At 34.0% G+C, this 25993-nt stretch overlaps 3 protein-coding genes and 1 pseudogene across 4 annotated transcripts; 1 reads left to right on the top strand and 3 right to left on the bottom strand.

The window, feature by feature from the left end:
* Positions 1-900: 900 nt before the first annotated feature.
* On the bottom strand, positions 901-3870 carry LOC147382323 (uncharacterized). 2 transcript variants are annotated; one of them, XM_086429418.1, is made up of 3 exons: positions 3341-3870; positions 1224-1696; positions 901-1140 (listed from the first exon to the last, which is right to left on the bottom strand). In XM_086429418.1, exons 1-2 carry the CDS (start codon positions 3426-3428, stop codon positions 1272-1274), a joined length of 513 nt encoding a protein of 170 aa, XP_086285544.1. In that variant the 5' UTR covers positions 3429-3870; the 3' UTR covers positions 901-1140; positions 1224-1271. The 2 variants fall into 2 exon arrangements, with proteins under 2 accessions (XP_086285544.1, XP_086285543.1); XM_086429417.1 differs by lacking the exon at positions 3341-3870 and having other exon boundaries at positions 1224-3331.
* A 4031-nt stretch (positions 3871-7901) lies between these two features.
* LOC147382322 (L10-interacting MYB domain-containing protein-like) lies at positions 7902-8497 on the bottom strand. Its single transcript, XM_086428502.1, has 2 exons — positions 8147-8497; positions 7902-8069 (listed from the first exon to the last, which is right to left on the bottom strand). The coding sequence occupies exons 1-2, from the start codon at positions 8495-8497 to the stop codon at positions 7902-7904; spliced, it is 519 nt and encodes a 172-aa protein (XP_086284628.1).
* A 6369-nt stretch (positions 8498-14866) lies between these two features.
* LOC147382321 (uncharacterized) lies at positions 14867-17401 on the bottom strand. The gene is made up of 2 exons (XM_086428744.1): positions 15081-17401; positions 14867-14994 (listed from the first exon to the last, which is right to left on the bottom strand). The coding sequence occupies exon 1, from the start codon at positions 17288-17290 to the stop codon at positions 15944-15946; it is 1347 nt and encodes a 448-aa protein (XP_086284870.1). The 5' UTR covers positions 17291-17401; the 3' UTR covers positions 14867-14994; positions 15081-15943.
* A 3797-nt stretch (positions 17402-21198) lies between these two features.
* LOC147382320 (V-type proton ATPase subunit c''2 pseudogene) lies at positions 21199-22411 on the top strand (annotated as a pseudogene).
* Positions 22412-25993: the final 3582 nt, after the last annotated feature.

The following is a 25993-nucleotide window of genomic DNA, read 5'->3' as shown; positions in this document are numbered from 1 at the left end:
AGCTTGTATAAAGGAGTTTAATGAATTGGCTCGAAGGGGCTTGGAGATATAGTCCTTAAAATTGATTTAAAAAAAAAAAAACAAAACAAAACAAACAAACAATTAAAATTCATTGTCAAATTTTGTTTTTCGATGGGTTGAAACTGTCAAATTAATGAAGGATGGGAGAAATTCGACAGTTCTAAGCTGTCAAATTTGGGAATATCTAGAATTTCGAAGGTCCTAAACCATCAAAATTCAGTATTTAAACTTCATGGGTTTTAGCCTGTCAATTTTTTCTGTCAAATTTTCTATTTTTCATGTAATGATAGATGGAGAAAATGTGAATGAAATCTTGGATGTGATTTTTTTCTTTGACTTGTTCTTTCTTTTTTGTCTTCTTCTCTTGGTAAATTGAGAATTGTTTGTACCGGAATTTATTGCATGCATAATTATATTATTCATAGAACTTCAATTTCATTTTCTTGATGGTTTTTCATTTTGTACACCATATTATTTTTCAATTTCATTTTCTTGTCTATCTCACTTGTTCGGGACAGACCTATTTGAACTTGTGAATCCTTTTAATTTTTATGGATCACCAAGTCCTTAGATATGTTGGTCTCTCTTTGGTTTTGGAGTAAGAGAGGAATCAGATGCTTTATGTTTTTGAGTCTCCACCTGTTTCTTAATTGGAATGCTAGGTAGGCAAGTGTTTGGAGAGACAATCGCTTTATTTGATTCCTACAAAATTCCCTACTCAGTGATATATAGCTAATCAAGTTTGTACACATTTGAGGCCCTCAAGTGGATTTTTCTTATACATTCTATAACCATGTGTTCTAATTTTTTTTGTTTTTTTTTTTTAAATAAGATTCTTAAGAGTGAATTTTTCTTTTATTAGATTTTTGTGGTTTCGGCTCCTTTTCTTTTATGAAGTGCTCCATAATTTATTTATTTTACAACTATTGACCAAAAAGTTGCTCAACAAGACCTACCTAAGTACATATGAAGAGATCCGTAACAGATTACAGAAGAGTAATTTTACACAAGACTACAATAAACAAACAGAATAACTTTTTAAATTCTTCAAACTTCAAGGCCTTCATGCTTATTGGAGGGTCCAGATCAGACCAAGACCTTCCCCTTATTCTTATTCTCCTGATTAGAAAAGAAATTGTTCAAAATACTAATGGTAAAAACTCATCTAAAAAATTACGTAAAAAAAAAAAAAAAGTACTTACATTACATGCTATTCAAACAAGCTCTTGAATTTCATCATCATTAATCACTCAACGAGCAACATCTGCATCTGCATAGCCTTCCACTGGTTCGATATGGTGAGTCGGACTAATGGTAAAGCTAGTGACACTGGTTCCATCGGTTAATGAATGAGGGACTTGAGTGTGTGTAGAAGGAACTTGAGGTGTGATCAACGTAGTGATACCAGTTCCATCAGGAAATGACCAATTAACTTTATTCTCCAATGGTCCAAGTTTGTAAAGGAATTTCAGCACAAGTCTTGCTCTTACTTCACGTTCAGGAATGGGGCTCTCAACAAGATGCTTGAATATGGCAAGTGGGAGTTGAGAGAGGAAAAAGTGCAACATGTCCACAAATAGTTGCTCCATGTGACCATATAGTTCGTCGATTGATGAGTAGGTTTGTCTTGGCTGTTGTCCAATGATCAATTCACAGACGTTTTGAATTTCAATTCCTGCATCAGTAAAACGATTGTACCATCCATCGGAACTTCTTAATTCTTCAGTAAGCCAAAGTGCGAAATATAAGTCCAGTGGAGGTTGAAATGGAGACTGAGAATACAATTTCATTACCAATGGTTTAATGAATGTATTATGGAACCAATGATAGGGGTTGTTCCTATTCAACCACAATTCTTTTGCCGTTACAAGTTTTTTTTTATCATCATCTGTGGCATTCATTTTCTTGTCAATGAAATAAATGATTCCAAAGGTTTCATCCAATGTGTGAATTAGAGAAGCACTAAGGGCATTTGGTAATGCAACTGTGGCTATTCTTATAAAGATTACCACTGAAAGACAAGATACTTTAAATGGAGAGGGAATTTGATTGGTAAATGGGTTTTCGGATTTAGGAGTTGTGGAAAGAAGTTGGATGAGATGATTGATTGGGGAATGACTTCTATGTTTCTCCATCCATTTATTCATGTCCTCTTCACAGTTTCTCTGTATCCACTGGTCCATATCCATGAAGTCCCTGTTTTCCCCATTTCTTTGTTCACCAAAACAGATTTTTCTGATTTTCTTGGCGCACATAAAAGGTATCTTGAGCATTATTACATATAAGAGAACAGACATAAACCATATACTCACTTGCACCCCAAAAAATACCATAAGCACATTCCTCGAAATGGTATGAAAGGTGATTATGAAAATCCTTCTTGAGATTTGGAAGAATGAAATGATCCGGAGCTTTGACAAAGTTGATAAAACCTGGGTAGGAAAAATGTGGAGCTTTGACAAAGTTGATAAAACTTTGTAAACATTCATTTCTCTATCAACTTCACTGAATATTAACAACAATCTAAATATGGTTGTTATAGTCCCTACTAGGATAGTTACAATCTGAGTCACAACCACTATCCACATTGACCATTTATAATCAGAAACTCCGCATCGAAACTCCACCTTCTTAAGAACAAGGGATCGAACTGCAGCCTGTGATAGAACTAGTGCAGAAAGTGTAGAAATCGTGCACACAGCTAAATACACAAGGGAATTAAAGAGGTCCAATTCTGGGTTTTGTAGATGGCTAGATATGAAAAATGACTTCAATTTTTGTATCACACTCTTAGTCTCTGAATTTTGAGGGTCCCTTTTTACAAGTTCATCAACAGGGGAAAGAGGGATATATCTTAAAGGGAGAACAGGTATAGAAGAAGGGATTAAACTCAAGGTATCAAAAGTAGACCACAATGATGTGAGCAATAATAGCATGCATGCCATGATTACGATATGTTCTACTATGAACAAGTAGATAACACCAGTGACCAACTGCATACAAATATTTACAACAACAGTTATTACAAAGATTGTCAAGGAGAGTATGTTTGTAAGGCGTTCAGAGTGACTCTGATTTCTTAGTGAAAGAAAGAAGAAACTTATAGAGATGCATATTAAGGTAGTGCCACTAAGCTTGGACAGTTGGTCCTGGACAGAAGGCATTGTAGTGGTGAGATCTACTGGGAGTTTCGAAGCAATTGCAAGAAGAGTGAGTGTAAGGGAATTGAGTGAGAAAAGTCTACATGGTATCCATGGCTTTTTATTATATAATCCATGAAAGATATCACATATCATAAATAGAAGGCATGCCGAAGTACCTGCTGCTATGTATATGCCAATTGTTGGCATTGGGGAAGAATACTCGTCTACATTCCATGTTCCATTCAAACAGATTTGTTTCTCCATTTTTCCTTCTTTGGATTCACCAAATTTAGTTGTGCTATTCTTGATCTTCTTTGCCTCAAATATAATTCAAGGTTGGAAGTGATGAGTATGGATTAGGGTAAAGAATCCATACTTACCTTGTTTGGGAAGGAAAGTAGTTTGCTTTCCTTCTTTCTTCCTTTTCTTTTCAAGACCAAGGACCAAAGTGGATTATAGAGAAATATTTTTTAAGTGTTCCTACGTTGTAATACGCATGGTCTCACAGCCCAACAGCCGATTAACATATGGTGCAAATGATGTAAGCAATAGAGAGAAAATGAAAATTTTCTGAAAACAAAAGTAGAATAATTCAAGAACTAACACATTCAAATGCAATGCAATGCAACAAAATTTTAAAATCACTCAAATAAATAGTGAAACATTATATCAATTGAAAATTCCAAATAAAATAGTGCAGATATCAGCGAGAAGCTTTTTATACCGTTTCATGGGCTGTCTCGACCTCGCCCGCATAAGAGGACGTAAGAAACAGAGGTTACCGCAGACGGGCACTACCCGCCTCAACATTACCCCTGTTTCGACACAAATTCGAACCCCTCAAATAAAACAAAACTCAAATCGAAATTTAAAATGGAATCACAAGAAAAAGGAGATTTTTTTATGTTTATAGAAACACCAAAAGAGCCATAATTCTCTCTATTAATAGCTAAAAAATAGACAAAAACATGACTAATTTTGCAAAATTGGACCTAAATTCTCAGAATCAAAGAACGACCCAATAACCCAAAATAAAGTAAATTTTTTTTGGATCAAACCCAAGTCTTAATTTCTCTATCTGGAACAGCTTGCAAACCAAAAAGGACAAAGAGTGAGAAACAGAAGGAGACAAAGCGGCTCGAGAAATAACGCAAGATACCAATCTTAAAATAAACAAAAAAGTTAAATTCAATGATGGGCTTTGCAAATATTGTAAATCTGTATCGAAATCTCGATCATTAACATGAATTTTTTCAATAAAACTTGAAATTTTTTAAGAAATTTGCCTCAATTTATAGAGCCAAAGAGGAGTAGAATCTAGAAATCTCCACCCAGGTGTTTTTTTTTTTTTTTTTGTGGTCTTTCTCTTACGGTCATTAATAAAAGAAAGAAAGGAGTAAATTTAAATTTTCTTTTAAGTATTTAAAAAATAAATAAAATATTAATAAATGAAAATAAAATCCCCTTGGGGTGGGGAAGGGGAAACTCCTGTGTGGATACCATAAGCAGAAGTACTCTTCCAAAGAGCAGGAGCTGGAGTACTTTGTGAAGGAGCTGGAAAAGTACTTTTGTGTTGAAAGGGTCTTTGGGAATCAATTCTGTGAAATACTGGCAGAAGTACTTTTGTGCTGGAAGTGTGTTTGGGAACCATACTGACTTCTCATGATTTCTGAAAAAAGACCAGAATACCCTTATATTCTAACTATTACTGTTTTTTGTCCTTTAGTGTCATAATATATCTTTAAACTGCACTGTTTTTTATATTTTAACTATAAATATTAATATAATGTATAATTAAACTAAATTATACTCAAAATTTAAAAAAAAATTGACAACACCTCTCTTAAAAGTGGGATGTGTTCACTTATCACCTGTTGAATATCATATATATAAAATAGTGTTATCTCAAATATACCAAGTTTTGAAATATATTTATACTTAAACAAATCTCATACATGCAATCTAAATATATTTATCTAAGAAATGACATCATAACTAAAATAACTATTAAAATTAAAATTGTTATGAACTGTAATATATTACATCCTATTGATGCATAAAAAAACAAATCATTGGTGTTCTTTTGTTTTCCGTGTTTTTTTCAATGCTTATTAATCACATCAACTTCGTTAATAGCTTTAACTTCATTAACCCATAAAAATCCCCCAATATGATTCTGGAATTTAAAAAAAAAATGAACTTTATCAGACTATAATATAAATAGATATATTGTAAAGGAAATATGAGAAATTTATGTTTGTCTTAAAATCAATCATTACCTTCCAAGACGGACACCTATAAAATTTTCTACATTTATTTTCTTTGGTTTTAGCAGTGATAACAACTAATTCCCGATCATACGAACAATAAAGTGCTATCAAAACTACATTCAATGATTTACAATCAAACATATGTTCTTAAATTCAAATGTATGAAAAATCAAAATAGATAAATCTAAAACATCTTAAAAGAATAGCAAGTCAAATTTTTACAATATTCAAATTAAAGTATTGAATTTAATTCAAGTCACCCTCATACATTAATATCATGCCGATCATAAGCCTCTTTTATAGCTTGTGCTATGACTTCTTTCTTCTGTTCCATAACCCTATTTGCTTGACGATGTGAATGCACAGATGGATTGTTATGATCTAAAGATGTGGAATCTTCTTCTACAAAATCATCTTGATCATATCGAGCAAATTCCACATCTACTAAGCCCTCTTTCCGAATAAAGTTGTGTAATCCCATGCAAGTAATCATAATATCCCGTTGTGTATCAAATGAATATGAATGTATGTCACGTAAGATCGCCCATCGTGCCTTTAAAACACCGAAACACCTTTCAATCACATTACGTAGGGAAGAATGAAGATGATTGAATACTTCTTTCTTCCCCTTTTGCCAAGTACCCCTTCGAAAATCTTGTAGGTGGTAACAAACACCTCTATATGGTGTCAAATAGCCATCCATCAATGGGTACCCAGAATCAACTAGGTAGTACTTACCTATTAATAAAAATAAACAATTACGATCATTATAAAATATTCAAGTAAATAAAGTATTACCTTAATTAATACTTTAAATACCAACCTTCTGGTGGGTGTGGAAATCCTGAATTAGGATTAGTGATGGTGTTCAACAATACATTAGAGTCATTTGCTTGTCCCTCCCAACCAGCCATAACATATGTAAAAAACATGTCAAAAGAGCATACAGCCAACACATTCTGTGTTATGCCCTTCCGACCTAAGAAGCGAAGTTGATCTGCTGCAGGAACACGTGCTCCTATATGCGTACCATCTATAACTCCCACACAATCCTTCATATTGAAATAATAATAAGACAATGCATGCATTATAAAATAAATATTTATGTTAATAATCATTTTTTTTAATAATATACCTTAAAGAAAGGCCAGTATCTTCGATTGGTTCGAATTTCAGGAGGGGTCTCATTCATGTATCGAGGTACGATAAGAGACTTACATAAACGTAGAACCGCATTCAAAACTCTATGAAAATGTCTGCTTACAGTCTCTTCAGAGTGTTGAAATCGATTGGCAATCAATCTCATACTCCCATTTTGTCCTAATATCATTAGGAACATAGCCAAAGAAACTTCTAAAGAAACGTGTCTCGTACATTTCAGGTTTGCTTCATCTCGAAGAGATGACAATAGTCGATGGAAAACATGTTTTTCCATCCTTACTTGTTCATGACATATAGAATTGTTTCCTGACAAAACATATTTCATATAATCTTCTCCAGTAAATTCACAGTTTGTCTTGGGTTGTTTATTTAAATTAAATCTGCGTTGAGATAATATTTGATTTGCTGGAATACCAATTGCTAACATTTCAAGACCATCATCTGACGATGAATCTGTCAAGTCTTCATCCGACGACGAAGACATCAAGTATGCAGCCGACGATGAATCCATCAAATCTGTTTATTTTCAAATATGTAATAAAATATCAAAATTCAAATTTATGACTAACCATAATACTATGATCTAAGGACAATAAATAATATTTAGTCAAGTTTAAACATAAAATAAACATCAACATTGAAAGATTAAGCATCCAACATGGATAATCACAAAAACATCTAACAAAGATGCAACACTAACAAAAGCATCCACCAAAAAATTTCAACAAAGATTTAGACAAAAAGTTCCCTAACATAAAAAAGAATCACAACATACCCTATATATTACTAAGACCACTAGAATTACCACCACTTGACAGTTGCCTCCTATTCATCAGACAAAAAGTTTTCTAACATCAAAAAGGAATCACCACATAACTTACACATCACTATGACCACTAGAACTACCATTTCCTGACAGTTGCTTCCTATTCATCAACCACTGTAGGCGCATTTCCTTTGTCTCAAAACAGCAGAACATATCTCTGAATCCTAACTTTGTTTCAAAGTTATAACATGCCCAAACATATAATTCACTCATGAATGGGATATCATCCGATAGTTCATTCAATAACGCAACACACTCTGCGATATTAGTCCTCTTGACACCCATTTGCTTAATAGCTTCAACAAGATTTCCAAATTGGTCTTGAGATATATTATTTTTGGTCCCCTTCTTACGTTGTGACTGATGTTCCTCTCCAGATGACATCCTTCTTAAAGGTACACGAACTGGGATCTCACCATTAAGATCATCTACAGTTTGAGACATATTTGGTTGATGTTGATTCTCGGACTGTATTTCTGGCTAATTCTCATGGACCAAATTATCATCTGGATATTCTTCAACAGACTCGTAATTCATTGCAGGAGATCGAGCATGAGAACCATTGGATGTGGTCCCACCAAATATAAGGTCTAACTCACGAACAAATTCATGTCCTTTATTCCGAAATTTATTTTCAGTCGGATGAGTCTATAAAAAAAATATATATATATTAATATAAAATACTTGATTAAACAAATGCAATTAGATAAGCTAGGTTAGACTACCTTCAACCTATCAGCCCACCAAGCATCATCCATAACAATTACATTCCTCACTCTGTCATATCCAATCCCACTCATATTCATTAAACCATTCCAACTCTTCCAATCACCCTTGACTTTATCCCAGTGGTTCTTAAGTTGTCTATGTTCTACGTGTACCTTTGTTCTCTTTATAAGTTCTAATCGAAGGTCTTTCCAGCTTGGCTTATCCAATGTAAGGCCATTTCTACGACCTTGTTGGACCAATTCAAGACATATATCTAGAAATGCTTTGTGAATTTCTCTTGTCCATACAAATTTTGATTTTTCTGATTGAGAAGTCATCTCTTTTCCCTTAGATTGGGTTTCAGACATATTCTGCTACCAATAAAAAAACAAGCTACTTGTTAAGCAATGAATTGAAATTTATTGTACAAAACATACATAACAAAACATGAATGTATTAAGTTGTGAAATAATTTCTAAGATAGTTGTATTATCTTAAATAACCCTGTGCTACCAAGTAAATCAAAATTGATCATCTTCTTAGACGAAAAAAAAATAACAAATCTTGTAACAAAAAGTGGTTACTAGTGAAGGACTAATTAAATCAAAATCAATTATCCTCCACAAAATCACAATGGTCTACAAATCTTCAACAAAGGATATTGAGGTTATTATATAATCAATTTCAGACAGAAGATTCCCCTATGTAGATAGATAGAAGATTCTCCTATTTGTGTTTTGTTGTTGATTTTGATTTAAATAGGATTTCAGATTTCTTGATTTTAAGTCTAAAATCCGGTTTAAGAATAATTTTTTAGGTCTTTTAGAGTTGCTATTAGCACCCAAACAATTACTTATACACCCCTATTAAAATAAAGAAAACGATTTTTTTCCCAAAACGTGTGCAATTTATGTCTAAATTTCGGTTTTGGTGTTCATTTCAATTCTCAAAACATTCATTTCATGTGAATTCGTCACTTTTATATTCAATGAATTCACAAGTTACAATAATGATTAGGCTCATATGAAATCTTTATATATATATATATATGGGGGCGGTTCAAGGGACATATGTAAAAACAATGAGTTTTCAAAATATGGGTTAGAAGTTTCGGATTGGGTTGATTTTTTGTGAGGATGATCTCTATGATGGGAAGATCATCTGAAAAAAAAAATCAGTCCAATTTAAAACTTCTAACCTCATTAAAAGTGATTTAGAATGTGGACCGCCGATTTTTTACCAATTTTTTTCAATAATTTGTAAATCACTTTTGATGGATTTAAAAGTTTCAGATCGAGCTGATTTTTGGTGAGGATGATCTTCTCATCATAGTGACCATCCTCGCAAAAAATCAGCTCAATTCAAAACCTCTAACCCATATTTTGAAAACTCATTGTTTTTACATATGTCCCTTGAACCGCCCCCATATATATATATAGATTTCTATTTTTTTTTTTTTTTGTTTAAGATTTCATATGAGCCTAATCATAATTGTAACCTACTACTGAAATTGTTTGAAAGAGTGTTATAATTGATAATATTTTGTAATTTTGAGATAATAATTTGAACCAAACCTTTTTAATGTTTGAATGGTGCGTTTTAATCTTTAACTAGGATGTGATAAGTAATTTAAGAAATTGGGATGTAATAATAAATGTTTGGGTGCTAATAACAACTCCCTTAAAGAATCATATTTTAGTTTCTCTTTTACTAAATAATATCAGAATGAGATTTTTGCACTTTTAATATCATATTTAAGTATAATTAGGCACTGTTAGTGTTAGGTTGATAATTTGACTTAAAGAATCAGTTTTTAGTGTAATTACTTGTAAATTATATTCATAAATCATGATTAGAGTAATGAAGTTTCATTTTTATTTCAATTTTTTTTTTGAGAATGGATTATTGTACCTTACATACATGTTAAATATTCAAATATAATAATTAATCATTTTGAAAATAGTACAGTAGAATAAAGGTTATTTTTGCAATCCTCATTCTTTAAAAGAAAAACCTTTTCCTTTTTAAATTAATAAAAAAAACATTTTCCACTACAAAATGTCAAGAAAGAAGAGGTTCAATGACAGCCACTGTTTTAAGTTCATCTCTACTAAAACAGTCAACTTTTTACTTGAGAGAAAGAGAGAGAATCAATCAAACTCCACAAACCCCAAAATTCAATAAATTAGTTCATCATCAAAGATCTAGATGATGAGTTCATCGTCATAAACCCTGTTCTAGCAAATATCAACATTAACTCTGTTGAACCTCTTCACATCTCTGAGATCATTGAAGTTCTCAATCTCAGTTCCAACTATTGATCTATATGGGAAATGTAAAGCTAAGGTAAGAACCTAGATCATAGCTTCTCTTATATGGGGAATCTTCAATCCAAAATTTTGGAACAACTCAAACAGGGCTAGAGATATGGAGTGAGGGTTTTGATGGAGAGAAGATTGATTTGCAGAGTGACAGAGAAGAGTTGAGTTAAAAGAGAACCAGAAAAGAGAGACTCACCGTGAGATTGATGGCAGATTTTGAGGACTCGATCACAAGAGGACAGCAGCAACGACTCCTCTTTGTTAACCAAGTATGAGAAGATAAAGGGTTAGAGCACTGTTTTGAGGACAAATGGCGTGGGATTTGTTTAATTCTTGTGGGTTAAAATTGTCTTTTCACTATATTTTTTCCGTTAAAAATTGCTCCCCGCTGGAGAGAATTGGCGGAGCACTTTTTTTTAGCTTTTCATGAAGGAGCAATTTTTGCTCTTGCGTGAAGCAGAAGTCGAGAATTGAAATCAATCCAAACGACCGCCTTGCTCACTTTTGTCTCCGCGGAAGAGCAAAAGCTGAGAAAAGCCGTATCCAAACACATACTCGATTAACGTTAAAAATGCTCTTCATGTTTTTAAGATTTAAGAAAAATTACTTAATGGACCTAGAGCAACTTTTTTCTAAAGAGAAAATTACTTAAAGGACCCTAACAAAGGGATTTATTTCTAAATAGTAAACTTTTTATTTCTTAATGATCCCTCGTTATTGGCGAACTCACCCCTTTTTTATTTATTGTCGAATTCACCATTTTTTATGTAGAGTCGTGCTAGAGTGACCTAAAATCACTTCAGCATTATTATTATTTTTATTGTTGAAATCAACACTTTTTTATTTAATGTCGAGTTCACAATTTTTACTTTTGAATTCACCACTTGTTGTCAAGTGCACCTCTTTTTATTTATTGTCAAACTAGACACTTGTAAAACCGACCCATTTTCGACTAAAATACATGGAAAGATCGACTAAAAACTTGAAATAACAATTTGTTTAGATGATTTCAACCCAAATAAATCATTCTTGATCAAATTTTATCCAAAAACTACGAAAAAAGTAAAAAATCCTAGGGAGTGTTTGAAAATCGAAGGTCCGTGTGAGAGTTTGCAACTCACACTAGTTGCTGAAATTTCGATGTTGGAAAAACATAACTCCCGAGTTTGGAACTCTCCAATTTGTATTTTTTTAAAGGATTTCAACATTCATAGAAAAGCATGAAAGTTGACAACTCTTGAGCTCCCAAGTGCTCCCTCTCTCTCTTCTCTACCCCCCCCCCCCCCTTCCCTCCCTCCCTCCCTCCCTCTTTTCTTCTTCTCTTTGTCTTTTATTTATTTATTTTGTAAACCTAAAATAGTATTGCTCCCCTCTTATCTCTTCTTCTCGAAAATAAGAGTTTTTTTTGGAAATCCTAGCCTTGATCGTCTGCCTAATTTAGCAAATAATCAAATACAAGTCTTTTAATTCCTAACATAAGGTTTTAGATGCTTGAACTTAATCAAGCAATTGGTCAAGAACCCTAATCTTATACCTTTTCTTTTCTCTTTTTTTCTCTCACTGATGAGTTGATGCTCTTTGCAACTACAATTTTCTTATGGAAAAAAAATCCAATTTGAATCATCGGAAACCCAACATTGAAGTTAAAATCAACATTCACATTCAACTATTAGGTGTTGAACTTTCGAGAGTTGATTAGCTGAAAGTTCAACTCTCATACTCAATTATATGTTTTCAAACGCACCCCTAATTTTTTACATACATCTTCAAAATGTTTGAAAACTCTATTGAAAATAGCTTCTTCTTCCTTCTTAAATCATTTCCAACGGAATGGAGTCTTCGAAACTTGATTGAGATGTCAAAAATCCAATATTTTTTAATGAAAACGATGAGTTTAAACGGTTAGGACATTCAATCATGAGAAATGTGGGATATGAGGTGTGGGAATTGTTCATAAAAGAAAAGTTTACTAAATGGACTATTAAGAGACCATAAAAAACTTAGAAAAAAGTCCATTTGTCAGGATTCTTTAAGTAATTTTTTCTTCTCTATATCACTTTTATTTTGGACGTCATAAGTTAGTGAACTTTTTCATTCTTAATGACACTGACCCATTCAACTGGTGAGATCCATGGTTCAGATTGTAGAGATCAACAATTCAAGTCGTTGAGATTTGAATTACTGACATGAATCATCAAGATTAACTATTCAAAATTGATTTGGTATTGAATCAATATCAAATTGTTACCATTCCAAAATCTTTGCCATATAATCCAAATCCGATCCAATTGAATCAATAAATTTTTTAACTGAGTTTGATCCTATTAATATTTCACTCAATCTAAAATTGATCCGATCTTATCGAATTCCAAGAATTTTTTTATTACTATTATTATTTTTGTTAAAGAAATTGGGTAAGAAATACATAGGTTTTGGGAGGGAAGGTGGGAGAGAGGAGGCATAAATAATCTTAGGAACAGTGTTGCCAAGTTCTTTAGGTGAATGGCATAATTTCTCCACACAACCACGATCATAGTTCCTATGCTCACAAGCTTCTTATATGTTTTTTTTAAAAATGATTTTATCAATCAAAAATAAGATTTTGTCACTATCGCTGAAATTATCGTGGCAAAAAGCAACATTTTTAGCGGCAGAAAAGATATTCATTACACCTTAAGGTTTTTTTAAACATGAAAGGAAAGAGAGATTGAGAGGGTAGAATGATAGGGGGATGCAAATGCTTGAAATAAACTATCCTAGAACCCACCTTGTCCTTAATCTTCTCCCTTGTAAGTCTTCAATGGGGATTAAATGGGCAAGGGGAGGAAGAAAAAGAAGAGAAGGAGAGAGTTGAGGATGAACTTGGGAAAATGTAAGTTTGGGGATAGCTTTGAGGCACAGAGCAGGTGTCCCAACCTAAGGGAGAGGCCCGCTTTTATAAAGGGTAGGGAGCACTTTTTGGGTAGAATGGTCTAACCCATGAAACAAAGAAAAAAAATTTGAAATTTGCATAAAATTATTTTGGGTTTTCTAGATTTTGAAGAGTAAAGAGTGAAATTTGAGGAGAGACAGGTGTAAAGATGGCCATTGATTTTTATATATGTAAATACATTAAAAGGCATGAGCAAATGAGGAGATGTAAATATTTGGTGAAGATTGATTTTGGTGGCATGAATGAGAGAGAACATGTGGTGGAGTGTATGTGAAAAATGATTTTAAAGGATAAATGAGGGAAAGATATGTGCAAAGGTTGAGTAGTTTATACACAATGCGAAAAAAAGCTCGAATTTTACAGCCTAGGGCCATCAAATTTCATAAATTTCGATAGACAATGTGGTTGAATTGGCATCGAATTTTTCAATCAAATTTTATTTTTCAACAGGTCGAAACTGTCAAATTAATGAAAGGTAGGAGAAATTCGACAGCTCTAAGCGGTTAAATTTAGGAATATCTAGAATTTCGATGGTCCTAGACCATTAAAATACAGTTTCTAAAATTCATGGGTTTTAGCCCGTCAATTTTTTCTGTCAAATTTTCTAGTTTTCACGTAGTGATAGATGGAGAAAATGTGAATGACATCTTGGATGGGATTTTTTTTCTTTGGCTTGTTCTTTCTTTTTTGTCTTTTATCTTGGTAAATTGAGAATAGTTTGTGCCGGGAATTTATTGCATGCATAATTATATTATTCATAGAACTTCAATTTCATTTTCTTGATGGATTTTCATTTTGTACACCATATTATTTTTCAATTTCATTTTCTTGTCTATCTCACTTGTTTAGGACAGATCTATTTGAACTTGTGAATCCTTTTAATTTTTATGGATCACCAAATCCTTAGATATGTTGGTCTCTCTTTGGTTTTGGAGTAAGAGAGGACATGAAATTAGGAAGCTTCCTCTATCCTACAAAGTAGTTGTGGGTTGGAGCCAGAAGAATCAGATCCTTTATGTTTTTGAGTCTCCACCTGTTTCTTAATTGGAGAGACCATCTCTTTATTTGATTCCTACAAAATTCCCTACTCGGTGGTATATAGCTAAGCAAGTTTGTACACATTTGAGGCCCTCAAGTGGATTTTTCTTACACATTCTATAACCATTGTGTTCTAATTTTTTTTTATTGTTGTTTTTAAATAAGACTCTTAAGTGTGGATTTTTCTTTTATTAGATTTTTGTGGTTTCAGCTCCTTTGACTTTTATGAAGTGCTCCATAATTTATTTATTTTACAACTATTGACCAAAAAGTAGTTCAAAAAGACCTACCCAAGTACAATGAAGACTTCCCTAATTAGATAGTTCAGATTAAGGATATCTTCAAGGACTTGGTCTCAATGAAGTACTGATTTGTTGTTGATTGAGTGTGCAGACTTTTTCTTACTTTACCCATAACAGATATAATTTATAATACAAAATTGTAAAGCTATATATAAGCGGCATACCCATAAGAGATTACAGGAGACAATAATTTTAGACAAGACCAGAAGAAACAAACAGAATAACTTTTTAAATTCTTCAAACTCCAAGACCTTCCCCTTCTTCTTATTCTCCTGATTAGAAAAGAAATTGTTCAAAACACTAATGGTAAAAAATCGTCTAAAAAAAATACGTAAAAAATAAAATAAAAAGTACTTACATTCCATGCTATTCAAACAAGCTCTTGAGTTTCATCATCATTAATCACTCGAAGAGGAACATCTGCATCTGCATAGCCTTCCACTGGTTCGATATGCTGAGTAGGCATAGTTGGAACTTGAGTGGTTATAAAGCTAGTGACACTAGTTCCATCAGCTAATGAATGATGGACTTGAGTCTCTGTAGAAGGAACTTGAGGTGTGATCAAGGTAGTGATACCAGTTCCATCAGGAAATGACCAATCAACTTTATACTCCAACGCTTGAAGTTTGCAAAGGAATTTCAGCACAAATCTTGCTCTTTCTTCATGTTCAACAAAGGGACTTTCAACAAGATGCTTGAATATAGCAAGTGGGAATTGAGAGAGGAAAAAATGCAACATGTCCACAAATAGTTGCTCCATCCAGGCATGTAATTCATCAATTGATGACTCTTCTCGCCATGACCCTTGTCTGAAGATAATTTCACTGATGCTTAGTTGTTCACTAACTGTATAATATCCCTGGTGTCCCTTTTTAAATTCTTCACAAATCCGAAATGAACAATATGAGTCCAATTGAGGTAGACATTGAGGCTGGAAGCTCGATTTACCTAAATAGTCTGAAAGGTATTCCATTACCGACGACTCAATTAATACAGTATGGAACCAATGACAGGTGTTGTTCCTATTCATCCACAATTCTTTTGCCATTGCACGTCTTTTTTTATCTTTGTCTGTGGTATTCATTTTCTTGTCAATGAAATAAATGATTCCAAAGGCTTCGTCTAATGTACGAACTAGAAAAGCACCATGGGCATTTGGTAAGGCAAATGTGGCTATTCTTATAAAGATTACCACCAATAGACAAGATAATTTATACTCATTTAATGTAGAGGGAATTTGATTGGTAAATGGGTTTCAGATTTAGGAGTTCTGGAAAGAAGTTGGATGAGATGATCGGTTGGGGAATTACTTCTATATTTCTCCATCCATTTATTCATGTCCTCTTCACAGTTTCTTTGTATCCACTGGTGCATATTCATGTAGTCCCTGTTTTCCCCATTTCTTTGTTCACCAAAACAGATTTTTCTGATTTTCTTGGCGCACATAAAAGGTATCTTGAGCATTAGTACATATAAGAGAGTAGACACTAAGAACATACTCACTTGCACACAAAAAAATACCATAAGCACATTCCTCGAAATAGTATGAAAGGTGATTATGAAAATCCTTCTTGAGATTTGGAAGAACGAAATGATCCGGAGCTTTGATAAAACCCGGGTAGGAAAAATGTGGAGCTTTGACAAAGTTGATAAAACTTTGTAAACATTCATTTCTCTATCAACTTCATTGAACATTAACAACCATCTAAATATGGTTGCTATACTCCCTACTAGGATAGTTACAATCTGAGTCACAACCACAATCCACATTGACCATTTATAATCAGAAACTCCGCATCGAAACTCCACCTTCTTAAGAACAAGGGATCGAAGTGCAGCCTGTGATAGAACTAGTGCAGAAAGTGTAGAAATCGTGCACACAGTTACACACAGAGGGGAATAAAAGAGGTCCAATTCAGGGTTTTGTAAACAGCTAGATATGAAAAATGACTTCAATTTTTGTATCATACTCTTAGTCTCTGAATTTTGAGGTTCCCTTTTTATGAGTTCACCAACAAGGTTAGAAGAATGGATTGGTCTGCTGAACGGCAGAACAGCATCAAAAGTAGACCACAATGCTGTGAGCAATAATAGCATGCATGCCATGATTATGATATGTTCTACTATGAACAAGTAGATAACACCAGTGACCAACTGCATACAAATATTTACAACAACAATTATTACGAAGATTGTCAAGGAGAGCATGTTTGAAAGGCGTTCAGAGTCACTTTGAATTCCTAGTGAAAGAAAGAAGAAACTCATAGAGATGCATATTAAGGTAGTGCCACTAAGCTTGGACAGTTGGTCGTGGACAGAAGGCATTGTAGTGGTGAGATCTACTGGGAGTTTCGAAGCAATTCCAAGAAGAGTGAGTGTAAGGGAGTTGAGTGAGAAAAATCTACATGGTATCCATGGCTTCCTATTATATAATCCATGAAATAAATCACAAATCATAAATAGTAGGCATGCAGAAGTACCTGCTGCTATGTATAGGCCAATTGTTGGCATTGGGGAAGAATACTTGTCATCATTCCATGTTCCATTCAAACAGATTTGTTTCTCCATTTTTCCTTCTTTGGATTCACCAAATTTAGTTGTGCTATTCTTGATCTTCTTTGCCTCAAATATAATTCAGGGTTGGAATTGAAGAGTATGGATTAGGGTAAAGAATCGATACTTACCTTGTTTGGGAAGGAAAGTAATTTGCTTTCCTTCTTTCTTCTTTTTCTTTTAAAGGCCAAGGACCAAAGTGGATTCTAGAGAAATATTTTTAAGTGTTCCTATGGTGTAATAGAAAATTTCTTGAGTGATCTTTGCTCATGGAATTGTGTACTCTACAACACTGTGGTATCGGATAATGTTTTTCATTGTCATAAGGTGATCTAATCAAGAAATTTCATTTTTTTTTCACCATGCGCAGGAGAGAAACTTTCTCTCTAATCACTCCATGGTCTTGAAGCTCGTCCAAGTCCGCCTCAATTTAGCCAGTCATATCAGTCTCGGAGGCTACGTGTAAATCGCCTTTCACATTGACTTGTCAGAGATCCAAGTACATAAGTTAGTCATGCTAGCCTGATTTACAAAGTAAGGTTTTCTCTCAAAAAATATGGACTCTTTAGTATTCACTTTATCAAATATTTCATGTTTGAAACAGAAAAGCGAAACAAGATTTAGATGGATATTTTGATTTTGAACCACATAAATATGGGAACATCAATCTAAGATTGTGTTTGGTTGTAGAGAAATGGGTATCCTTATTGAGGGTAAGGTGAAGGATATGAAAATAAAGTGTTTATCTCGTAGAGGAACAAAGGATCGGGATGTGCAACTCACGTGCGATTATCCTTGCAGCCAAACATGTCTTAATAGAATGGACAAACAACTTATTAAAATAAAATTAAACCTATCATAGAAATTCAAGTCAAAGTAAAAGTGGACATCAAACGTACATCTGCTCCTTAGACGAGGATAACAATTTCCTATATATATATATATATATATATATAGGGAAATGTTCAGCACCCTAAGTTTTGCCACACACTTTAACAAACGTTTTTTGTCCTACATGGGTTAGAAGTTTTGGAATGGGCTGATTTTTGGTGAGGATGATCTCTATGCTTAGAAGATCATCCTCCCCAAAAATCAGCCCATTCCGAAATGTTTAGCCCCATGTTTACACGTTGAAAAATCGTGGACCGTCCATTTTTTGTAAACCATTTTTGATGGGCTGATTTTTGGGGAGGATGATCTTCTAATCATAGAGATCATCCTCACCAAAAATCAGCCCATTCCAAAACTTCTAACCCATGTAGGACAAAAAACGTTTGTTAAAGTGTGTGGTAAAACTTAGGGTGCTGAACATTTCCCTATATATATGCATAACACAGCTTTTACGGAGCCAAAGTGCTCGTTCCATATATATATATATGCATAACACAGCTTTTACGGAGCCAAAGTGCTCGTTCCATAAATCCTTGTAACATTTCTGCTCTAGAGACTCGGTAATCTGTAGAAGAGAAACAGGGGAAAACAACATGAAAGTGAAAATTATAGGCATTTTAAGCTCAGTTGATGGCTAGATACGCAGAACAAGCACACGATAAGTCTGGGCTCTCTGATTGACTGACATATGTATATATATATATATATATAGGTCAAGATTTGAGTCCCAAAATGAGACAAACTCATAGGGCCCAAAATGGAGATTGAGTCGAGGACTGATTTTTAGTGAGAATGAAATGGTTCCGTTCCAATTTTTCTATGCTTAACAAAAGTGGATTATTAGGTGAACGTTTATGGACCGTCCATTTCACTGTTAATTTGATGATCATGTTTGATAGGGTTAGAAGTTTCAAAAGGGCCTTCTTTAGAGTGGGGATCACATGGTGAGGGGATCATCCTCACCAAACATTCTCCATTGATTCATCTTCATGTGGGACATAGGAGCATTTGTCATTACACAAATAATTAAAGGTGCATAAGTAATACGGTGCAAAGAACTTAGACATTACCTTTGGAATACCTAAGGGGTTTTTTGAAGCATATTCACAGAGCTTGCCAAAACCCGAAGGCAAGCAAAGAAAACAAAAACCCTCTATGAGATTTTGAATAAAAGCATACTACTAGAAAACCACCCTAGGCCCTCAATGATGTTAGTGTCAAGGAATGGAAGTTCTGAAAAACCATATTACAATCTCTTTTAAGAGTTATAGTATTTTCGCGTTCCTAAAACTTAGAAACAAAAACAAATCATTCTCCCTCTCCACGGTCTAAAATAAATTGGTAAATAAAAGAATCAGTTCAACATCCTATGTTTTATAATCCAATGCTTTTAAAAGGAATGTGAGACTTATGCTTCGAGGGTCGCCTCCCTGGGTGAGGCTTATTAAAACCTCCTTGAGGCACAATGAAGAAGAGCAAAAAACAGCCAAGGCTATGTCGCTGACCAAGAGACACCCAAAAGTCCGCCTTAGTGTGAGGCGTGACTGACACATACACGTTTTGGCCAGGGCATATGCCTTACATGGATTTTTCAATTTTTAAATTAAATATTAACCATATTTTCCATAGTCCTCTTCTTCTACATTTTATTGTTGCAGGCATGCAACATAATTGGAGTATTTAGAAAGAAATTTGAATAGAAGATAAAAAATACATGTAAAAAAGTTGTTGAATTGATTTAATTGATAAATTAATTTTTTTCGTATTTAGTGGTATGGAAAGAAAGTGAAAAAACGTTTAATTATCCAAGTATAAAATATTTCTTTCTTGTTGAAATATTAAATAATAATATTTTATATTATTATTAATCTAGTTGATCAAATATTGGAATTCTATTATGTGGATATGAAAATATGTGGTGATTACCTTAGTTATATATATAGGGTAGCGTTCGGAATTCAATGTTAGGGGGCCATCATTGGGAGCCAAAATTTGTCCTATATGAGTTAAAATTTTTGAATTGGGCTAATTTTTGTGAGGAGATCATCCTCACAAAAAATCAGCCTAATCTGAAAGTTCTAACCCCATCAAAAGTGATTTGCAAATTAATGGTAAAAAATCGGCAGTCCACAATTCTAAATCACTTTTGATGGGCTTAGAAATTTCAAATTGAGTTGATTTTTTCGTGAAGATGATCTCCTCACCATATAGATCATACTCACAAAATATCAGCCCAATCCAAAACTTCCAACCCATATATGACAAACGTGTTGGCTCCCTAACATTAGCTGTCGAACAGGACCCATATATATATAATTTAAAATTTTCATGCATGTAAGGCTTACGCTTCAAGGCATTAGTCAACCGAGCACCTCGCCTGACCCCTCAAGATGAAAAAGGGGCTTATATTATAATCTAAAACCAATGCAAACCAATGACATTTTTTCTTGATGGTCTCAAGGATTTTATTTTCAGCAGTTTCTTATATATTTGTTTGTATGATTTAATACATATTAGCTAATCTAAATACATCCATACATTAAATTCTTAAAATGAGCTAATGTGTATATATGATAAGTTTCCAAGTGGTCGACCTTAGCGCCATGATGGCCTCTGCCTAGCAATATGGTGTAATAGGAATCTAGTGAATTATTCCATCAATATGGGATAGACATGCAGTTTGAGTGCATTATATATTACTTGAAAATCCATTTAATATATAATTTAAATCATGGGGTCCTCCTGTAATTTCTAAAGGAGAAGGGAGTTCCTTTTTGTAACTATGAAATGGACACTTGCAGGACACCGTGTTTCACACTGTTCTGATATGGAGGTGCACACAGAGTTGTAGATGCTTTCCCTCATATCTCGAGGAAAAGCATCTACCATTCTATGCACACCTTCACATCAGCACAGTGTCCTTCACAGTCACTCTAGCATTTTCCAAAGTTTACAGATTGAGGCACCTACTAGGTACCTAAGAGATGCACAATACATAGGTAGTTATGAACATGTCTGCATGAAAATCAACAATGCAGACATTTATCTGCAAGTATGCAATGGGGAAACATGCTTTCGCACATAGCGACTGCCTACCGAAAAAAGAGAGAGAATCAGACATGTATATAAGGTTGTAGAAGTCATTCACAAGGCCCTCTCAAAATCATTGTTTGACTTATTAAAGTTTTCTTCTTATTGTCTTCAGTGTAATTTTCTGTGTAGCTGTTGCTATATATGGTGTTATTGTTGCAATTATCCTACAAACAAAGCTAGAAAGTGTGCCATCAACCAATATATGTGCACCTGAGTCTCTTAGAGCCGGATATGCAATCCTTGCCTCAGGCATCATCGTGAGCTTCGGAAACCTTGTCTGTGGGTATGTTACTTGTCTTACCTCCATAGTATTAGCAACAAACCACAACTCAGTCAATGGAGCAATAAGGAAACACAACTCAATCAACCACAACTCAGTCAATGGAGCAATAAGGAAGCACAAGATTCTTGGAGGAAAAAGGGGGAAGACTCTCACAATATTACCGAAAAGGAAGCACAAGATTCGTGGAGAAAAAAGAGGGAAGACTCTCACAATATTGCCAAAATCGATGGAGAGATGTTGAGGGGTATTGGAGCTCTAATGGCAATAAGTTTAAACCAAAATGATGATCCAGCAAGTCCTAAAAATCAGGAAAAATCATATCAATATGAAGATTTATCAGTTTCAGCTAATATGGAAAATCCTATCCAAAGACCAAATCAAAATAGCAGAATTTTTGGTGAATAATGCCAATTACAAATCTGAGGATCTTTTGTAGCAGATTTTATGGGATTACTTCATTGTATTACTTGTTTAAATACTCCTCCTGTAATGCCTAATGTGATATGGCAAATTAATTGAATAAGAGACTTATCAATTTAAGCTTTCTTCTTCCTCCTCTGGTTTTTATCTTTTTTTCTCTCATAGGGCTCTCTAACACGAGTTTTGTAATTTACATATGATTTGGGTTGGCATTAGCAAAAGTTGATGTCGCAATAGAATTTCTCTTTATTTATTAATTATTCATTTTGAAAACATTTTGTCGGGGAATAATTGGAAGCAGTTGTGCTTTGTCTGATGCCCAGAACTTTTATACACTTTTTGTGGAGATTTTAGTGATAGAGATATTTGGTAGTGCACTTGGGCTGTTTGGAGTAATAGTGGGAATAATCATGTCGGCCCAAGCTTCATGGCCTTCAAAAGATGTGTGAGTGCCATTTTTTTTGTAATTCTTAACAGGAATGCTATTTTTTTTTTTTATCTCTATTGAACTCGCCTCACTCGATCACTGCTGCAGTAATAAGCTTGTGTAAAGATCTGGAAGGTTTGTTTATTATTTGTATCACATTTCAGCTCCACCACCCTGTACTGTGTAGGCATTTGTATTTCGCAGTTAAGCTATATTAGTTAGAAAAAGAGTTACCTGTTCAAGACATTGTTGTTTCAATTTTGGCTTTCTTGTTTTTTTATAAATAGTTTTCAAAGGATTTCTTTGAAGATTTCCTTGTAAGATGGGATAAAGTTTGTAATTTGGTTGATTTGTGGTTGGTCTTGGTCAGATATATTTTGTGCCTCTTTTTTTTTTTTTTTGGATTTGAGTTTTGGATTCGACTTTAATTGTCTTGCCAGTTTTGGATTCGACTTTCATTGTGTTGTCATGTATGATCGCATTCTAATCAGAAATATAATATTTTGAAGAATCATGATAATTTGATGCTCATTTTTGTACGCTACCATCACAAAACCATAGATCCATTGCTTCGGGAGACACAAGGACAAATATTTATGATTTTGTACAGTTTTGTGAAGGGAATGTACAAAAAAAAGAGCTTCAGATTATCACAACTCTATTTTGAAGAAATGTGCAGAGGTAGAGTGGTAGGTAAAAAATGATTTTTGCTTCTCGTGTAAATATCTCCAAAAGCATGGGCAATAGGATATTTTAAAAATGAACTCTCTTAAAGATCGACATGTTTCAAAAAGGACCAAGTACATTAACTTCGGTGCCTCTGTCCTTTTGTGAGTAAAATAGTCCATTTCCATGATTTTTGTCATATTTACAAGAGTCCCAGCCATTTGACTTGTTGACTTTATTTGCAATAGAGGTTATTGTAAGGACTTCTTACCAAAGAGGTGATCTACCAATGGACTTCAAGCAGTGGCCTCCCACTGATGTTTTTCCTTGGATGATAAGACCCATGTGACATTAACAAGTGGCAAGCCGGCCCATGGGAAAGTGAATGAAAGGATGCTGTGTCTCTTTGAGAAATGAAAATTGGCCCAAGGGCGAAATGATTTAATTGGGTTAAGTTATAATGATTTTGTAAATAATGACTTTTTCGCCTATTTTTCAAATTTTTGTTAGAATCTGGACTTGGGTTGTTGGTAGATATTTGTTTTCTCTCATGGGTTTTGCTAGAAACTTGTTTATTTTATGTTTTAGTTACCACATACTTGAATAAGGAACATTGTTTAGTTTATTTATTATTATTTTTTGCCAATTTGGCATTTGGTTGGTAGGTTTACTATTTTACTTGAATAAGGAACATTGGATCATTTATTTTTGTACAATTTTACTTTTAATTGGTAGGATTTACATTTGGTTGGTAGGTTTCATTTTATTGACATGGTCTACCAAATGTTTTTTTTGTGTCTTCCTTGAGTAAGAATTATGTGATTAGATCCATAGCCTAAGTTGATTCACATCCTATAATGCACCTTTGAAGTCATGGGCTCAAATCTAGATTATTTATTCAAAAAAAAAATCTATCAACTCGAATTACAAATTGGTTGTCCAAATGCCGACGTTGGAATTGTGTACAATTCCTTAACTGGATTCCCATGGACAACCAAACGTGGAAATTTATTTTAGGAATTGCCACAAAATCAAAATCCAACTCCAACTTCCAAACACACCCTAAGTGAAACAAGAAAAGCACCAGTGAGGATGAGGAAGATGGAAATCCTCTGAAGATTACCTATCAAATCTCTATTTGACAGCAACAGGTATGTATGCCCTTCCTAGCGTAATTTAATTAAACTATCTTGTTTTGCTTACACGTACTTCGCTCAAGCTTCTCAAAACCAAATCCCTGGTTTGATCATTCATAGCAGAGTAATCTCCAGACAAAAAATATACATTAGACTAGACTTCGAGCTCGAGGCTTGTGATTTTGTACCCATTTAACTCAGTAATTTACCATCTCTTGAACATCTTAACCCCCCTGAAGTGGATTTAATAGGATCTTGTAATGGGTTACTGTGCTTAGTACATGATTTTCATAATTGTTATGGAAGCTTAATTATTTGTAATCCTCTTAACATTATATAATGGAGAATACTTGAAATTACCCAAAAACAAAACCCTTTTTCTAAGGATCACATCTTCATATTTTCTCCGGGTTTGGTTTTGGCTTCGATCCCAAATATAATCAATACAAGGTGGTATGAATGGTATTAGTTAATGGTGGAAAGTTGGAGGTTCAGATACATACCCTTGGCACTGACTCTTCTTGGAGAAGAATTGATAATCATTGTCTATCAAAGATGTCCAGTCCCTTTTCGTCGATGGAAACTTTTAGTCACGAGGTATTAATCCTTCATTCAAACTTAAGTTCATAATTTCTCTCAATGTGAGAAATGAAAAACTTCGGTTGATTCGGCATCCTCTGTCTATTGTAGGCAAATATCATAATTGTATTCGTTTGGTATCGTTGGGTGGGTGCCTTTCTTTGTTTTATGATAGTGTTCCACCACATTTTGAGGTATGGGTGATGAAGGGCAGGGGCGGAGCCAGGACTTTACCCATGTGGGGGCAATGTAAAAGTAGAAAAAAATTTTGGAGGGCAACAAAAATTGTAATTGTTTTGTGTGGGGGCAACATAACAATGGAAATTTGTTTGTAAGGGCAACTAAGAGTTTAAAACAAATTATGAGGGCACACTCTATAGAAGGTTTGAAAATTCTTATGGGGGCAAGTGCCCCCATTGCCCCCACACTAAATCCGCCCCTGATGAAGGGTTACAGCGGCAAGGGAACTTGGATTAAAGTGTTCGACATTAAAGGGCTTGTCCTGAAAAGGCATTTTTTGAGATCATTACAAATCATGGGTGCACAAAAGGATGGCAAAACTATTGTGCAGTTTAATGGTAGTAGAATGTTCTCTTATGACCCTCAACACTAGGCTTAATGATCTCAAAATTCATGGGTTTCCACACATTTTCTCATATAGCATGCGTTGTTTCGGTTAAAGATGCTTTTATATCCAAGAAGCAGTTATAGAAGATAAAATTGGAAAGGTAAATAACCAGTTACTTGCAAAAATAGATTCGTCATATTTTTTTTTTTCATATATCTTTTAAATACATTGGAGTGTTAAATCTTTATTTAATAATTCTATTTATACATCAAGGACCTTCAACATGGCTGTTTGCATGCATAATTCATCTGCATTATATCTTTACGATTCAAACTAGTCTATTGTACATAGACCAAACGAGTTTTAAACAGTGGTCAAGTTTATAGATGGAGAAAAATGTGAATGAAATCTTGGATGGGATTTTTTGTTCTTTGACTTGTTCTTTCTTTTTTGTCTTCTTCTTCCCTTGGTAAATTGAGAATTGTTTGTACCGGAATTTATTGCATGCATAATTATATTATTCATAAAACTTCAATTTCATTTGCTCGATGGTTTTTCATTTTGTACGCCATATTATTATATATAAGCTTGATTCTTGTCAATTTCACTTGTTCGGGACAGACCTATTTGAATTTGTGAATCCTTTTAATTTTTA

The sequence above is a fragment of the Akebia trifoliata genome, chromosome 16, assembly GCF_017979445.1.
Source record: "Akebia trifoliata isolate Shusen 1 chromosome 16, ASM1797944v1, whole genome shotgun sequence".
In the NCBI taxonomy this organism is placed as follows: Eukaryota; Viridiplantae; Streptophyta; class Magnoliopsida; order Ranunculales; family Lardizabalaceae; genus Akebia; species Akebia trifoliata.
The sequence above is the reverse complement of the archived record's forward strand: the minus strand, read 5'-3'. Positions and strand labels throughout refer to the sequence as shown.

Excerpts from the sequence above, each read along its gene's own strand:
- LOC147382323 (XM_086429417.1), bottom strand. The coding sequence starts at position 3,317 with ATGATATGTGATATCTTTCATGGATTATATAATAAAAAGCCATGGATA.
- LOC147382322 (XM_086428502.1), bottom strand. The coding sequence starts at position 8,497 with ATGTCTGAAACCCAATCTAAGGGAAAAGAGATGACTTCTCAATCAGAA. Across the intron at positions 8,070-8,146 it reads GGTGGGCTGATAGGTTGAAG|ACTCATCCGACTGAAAATAA; the intron begins GTAGTCTAACCT and ends TTTTTTTTATAG.
- LOC147382321 (XM_086428744.1), bottom strand. The coding sequence starts at position 17,290 with ATGGAGAAACAAATCTGTTTGAATGGAACATGGAATGATGACAAGTAT.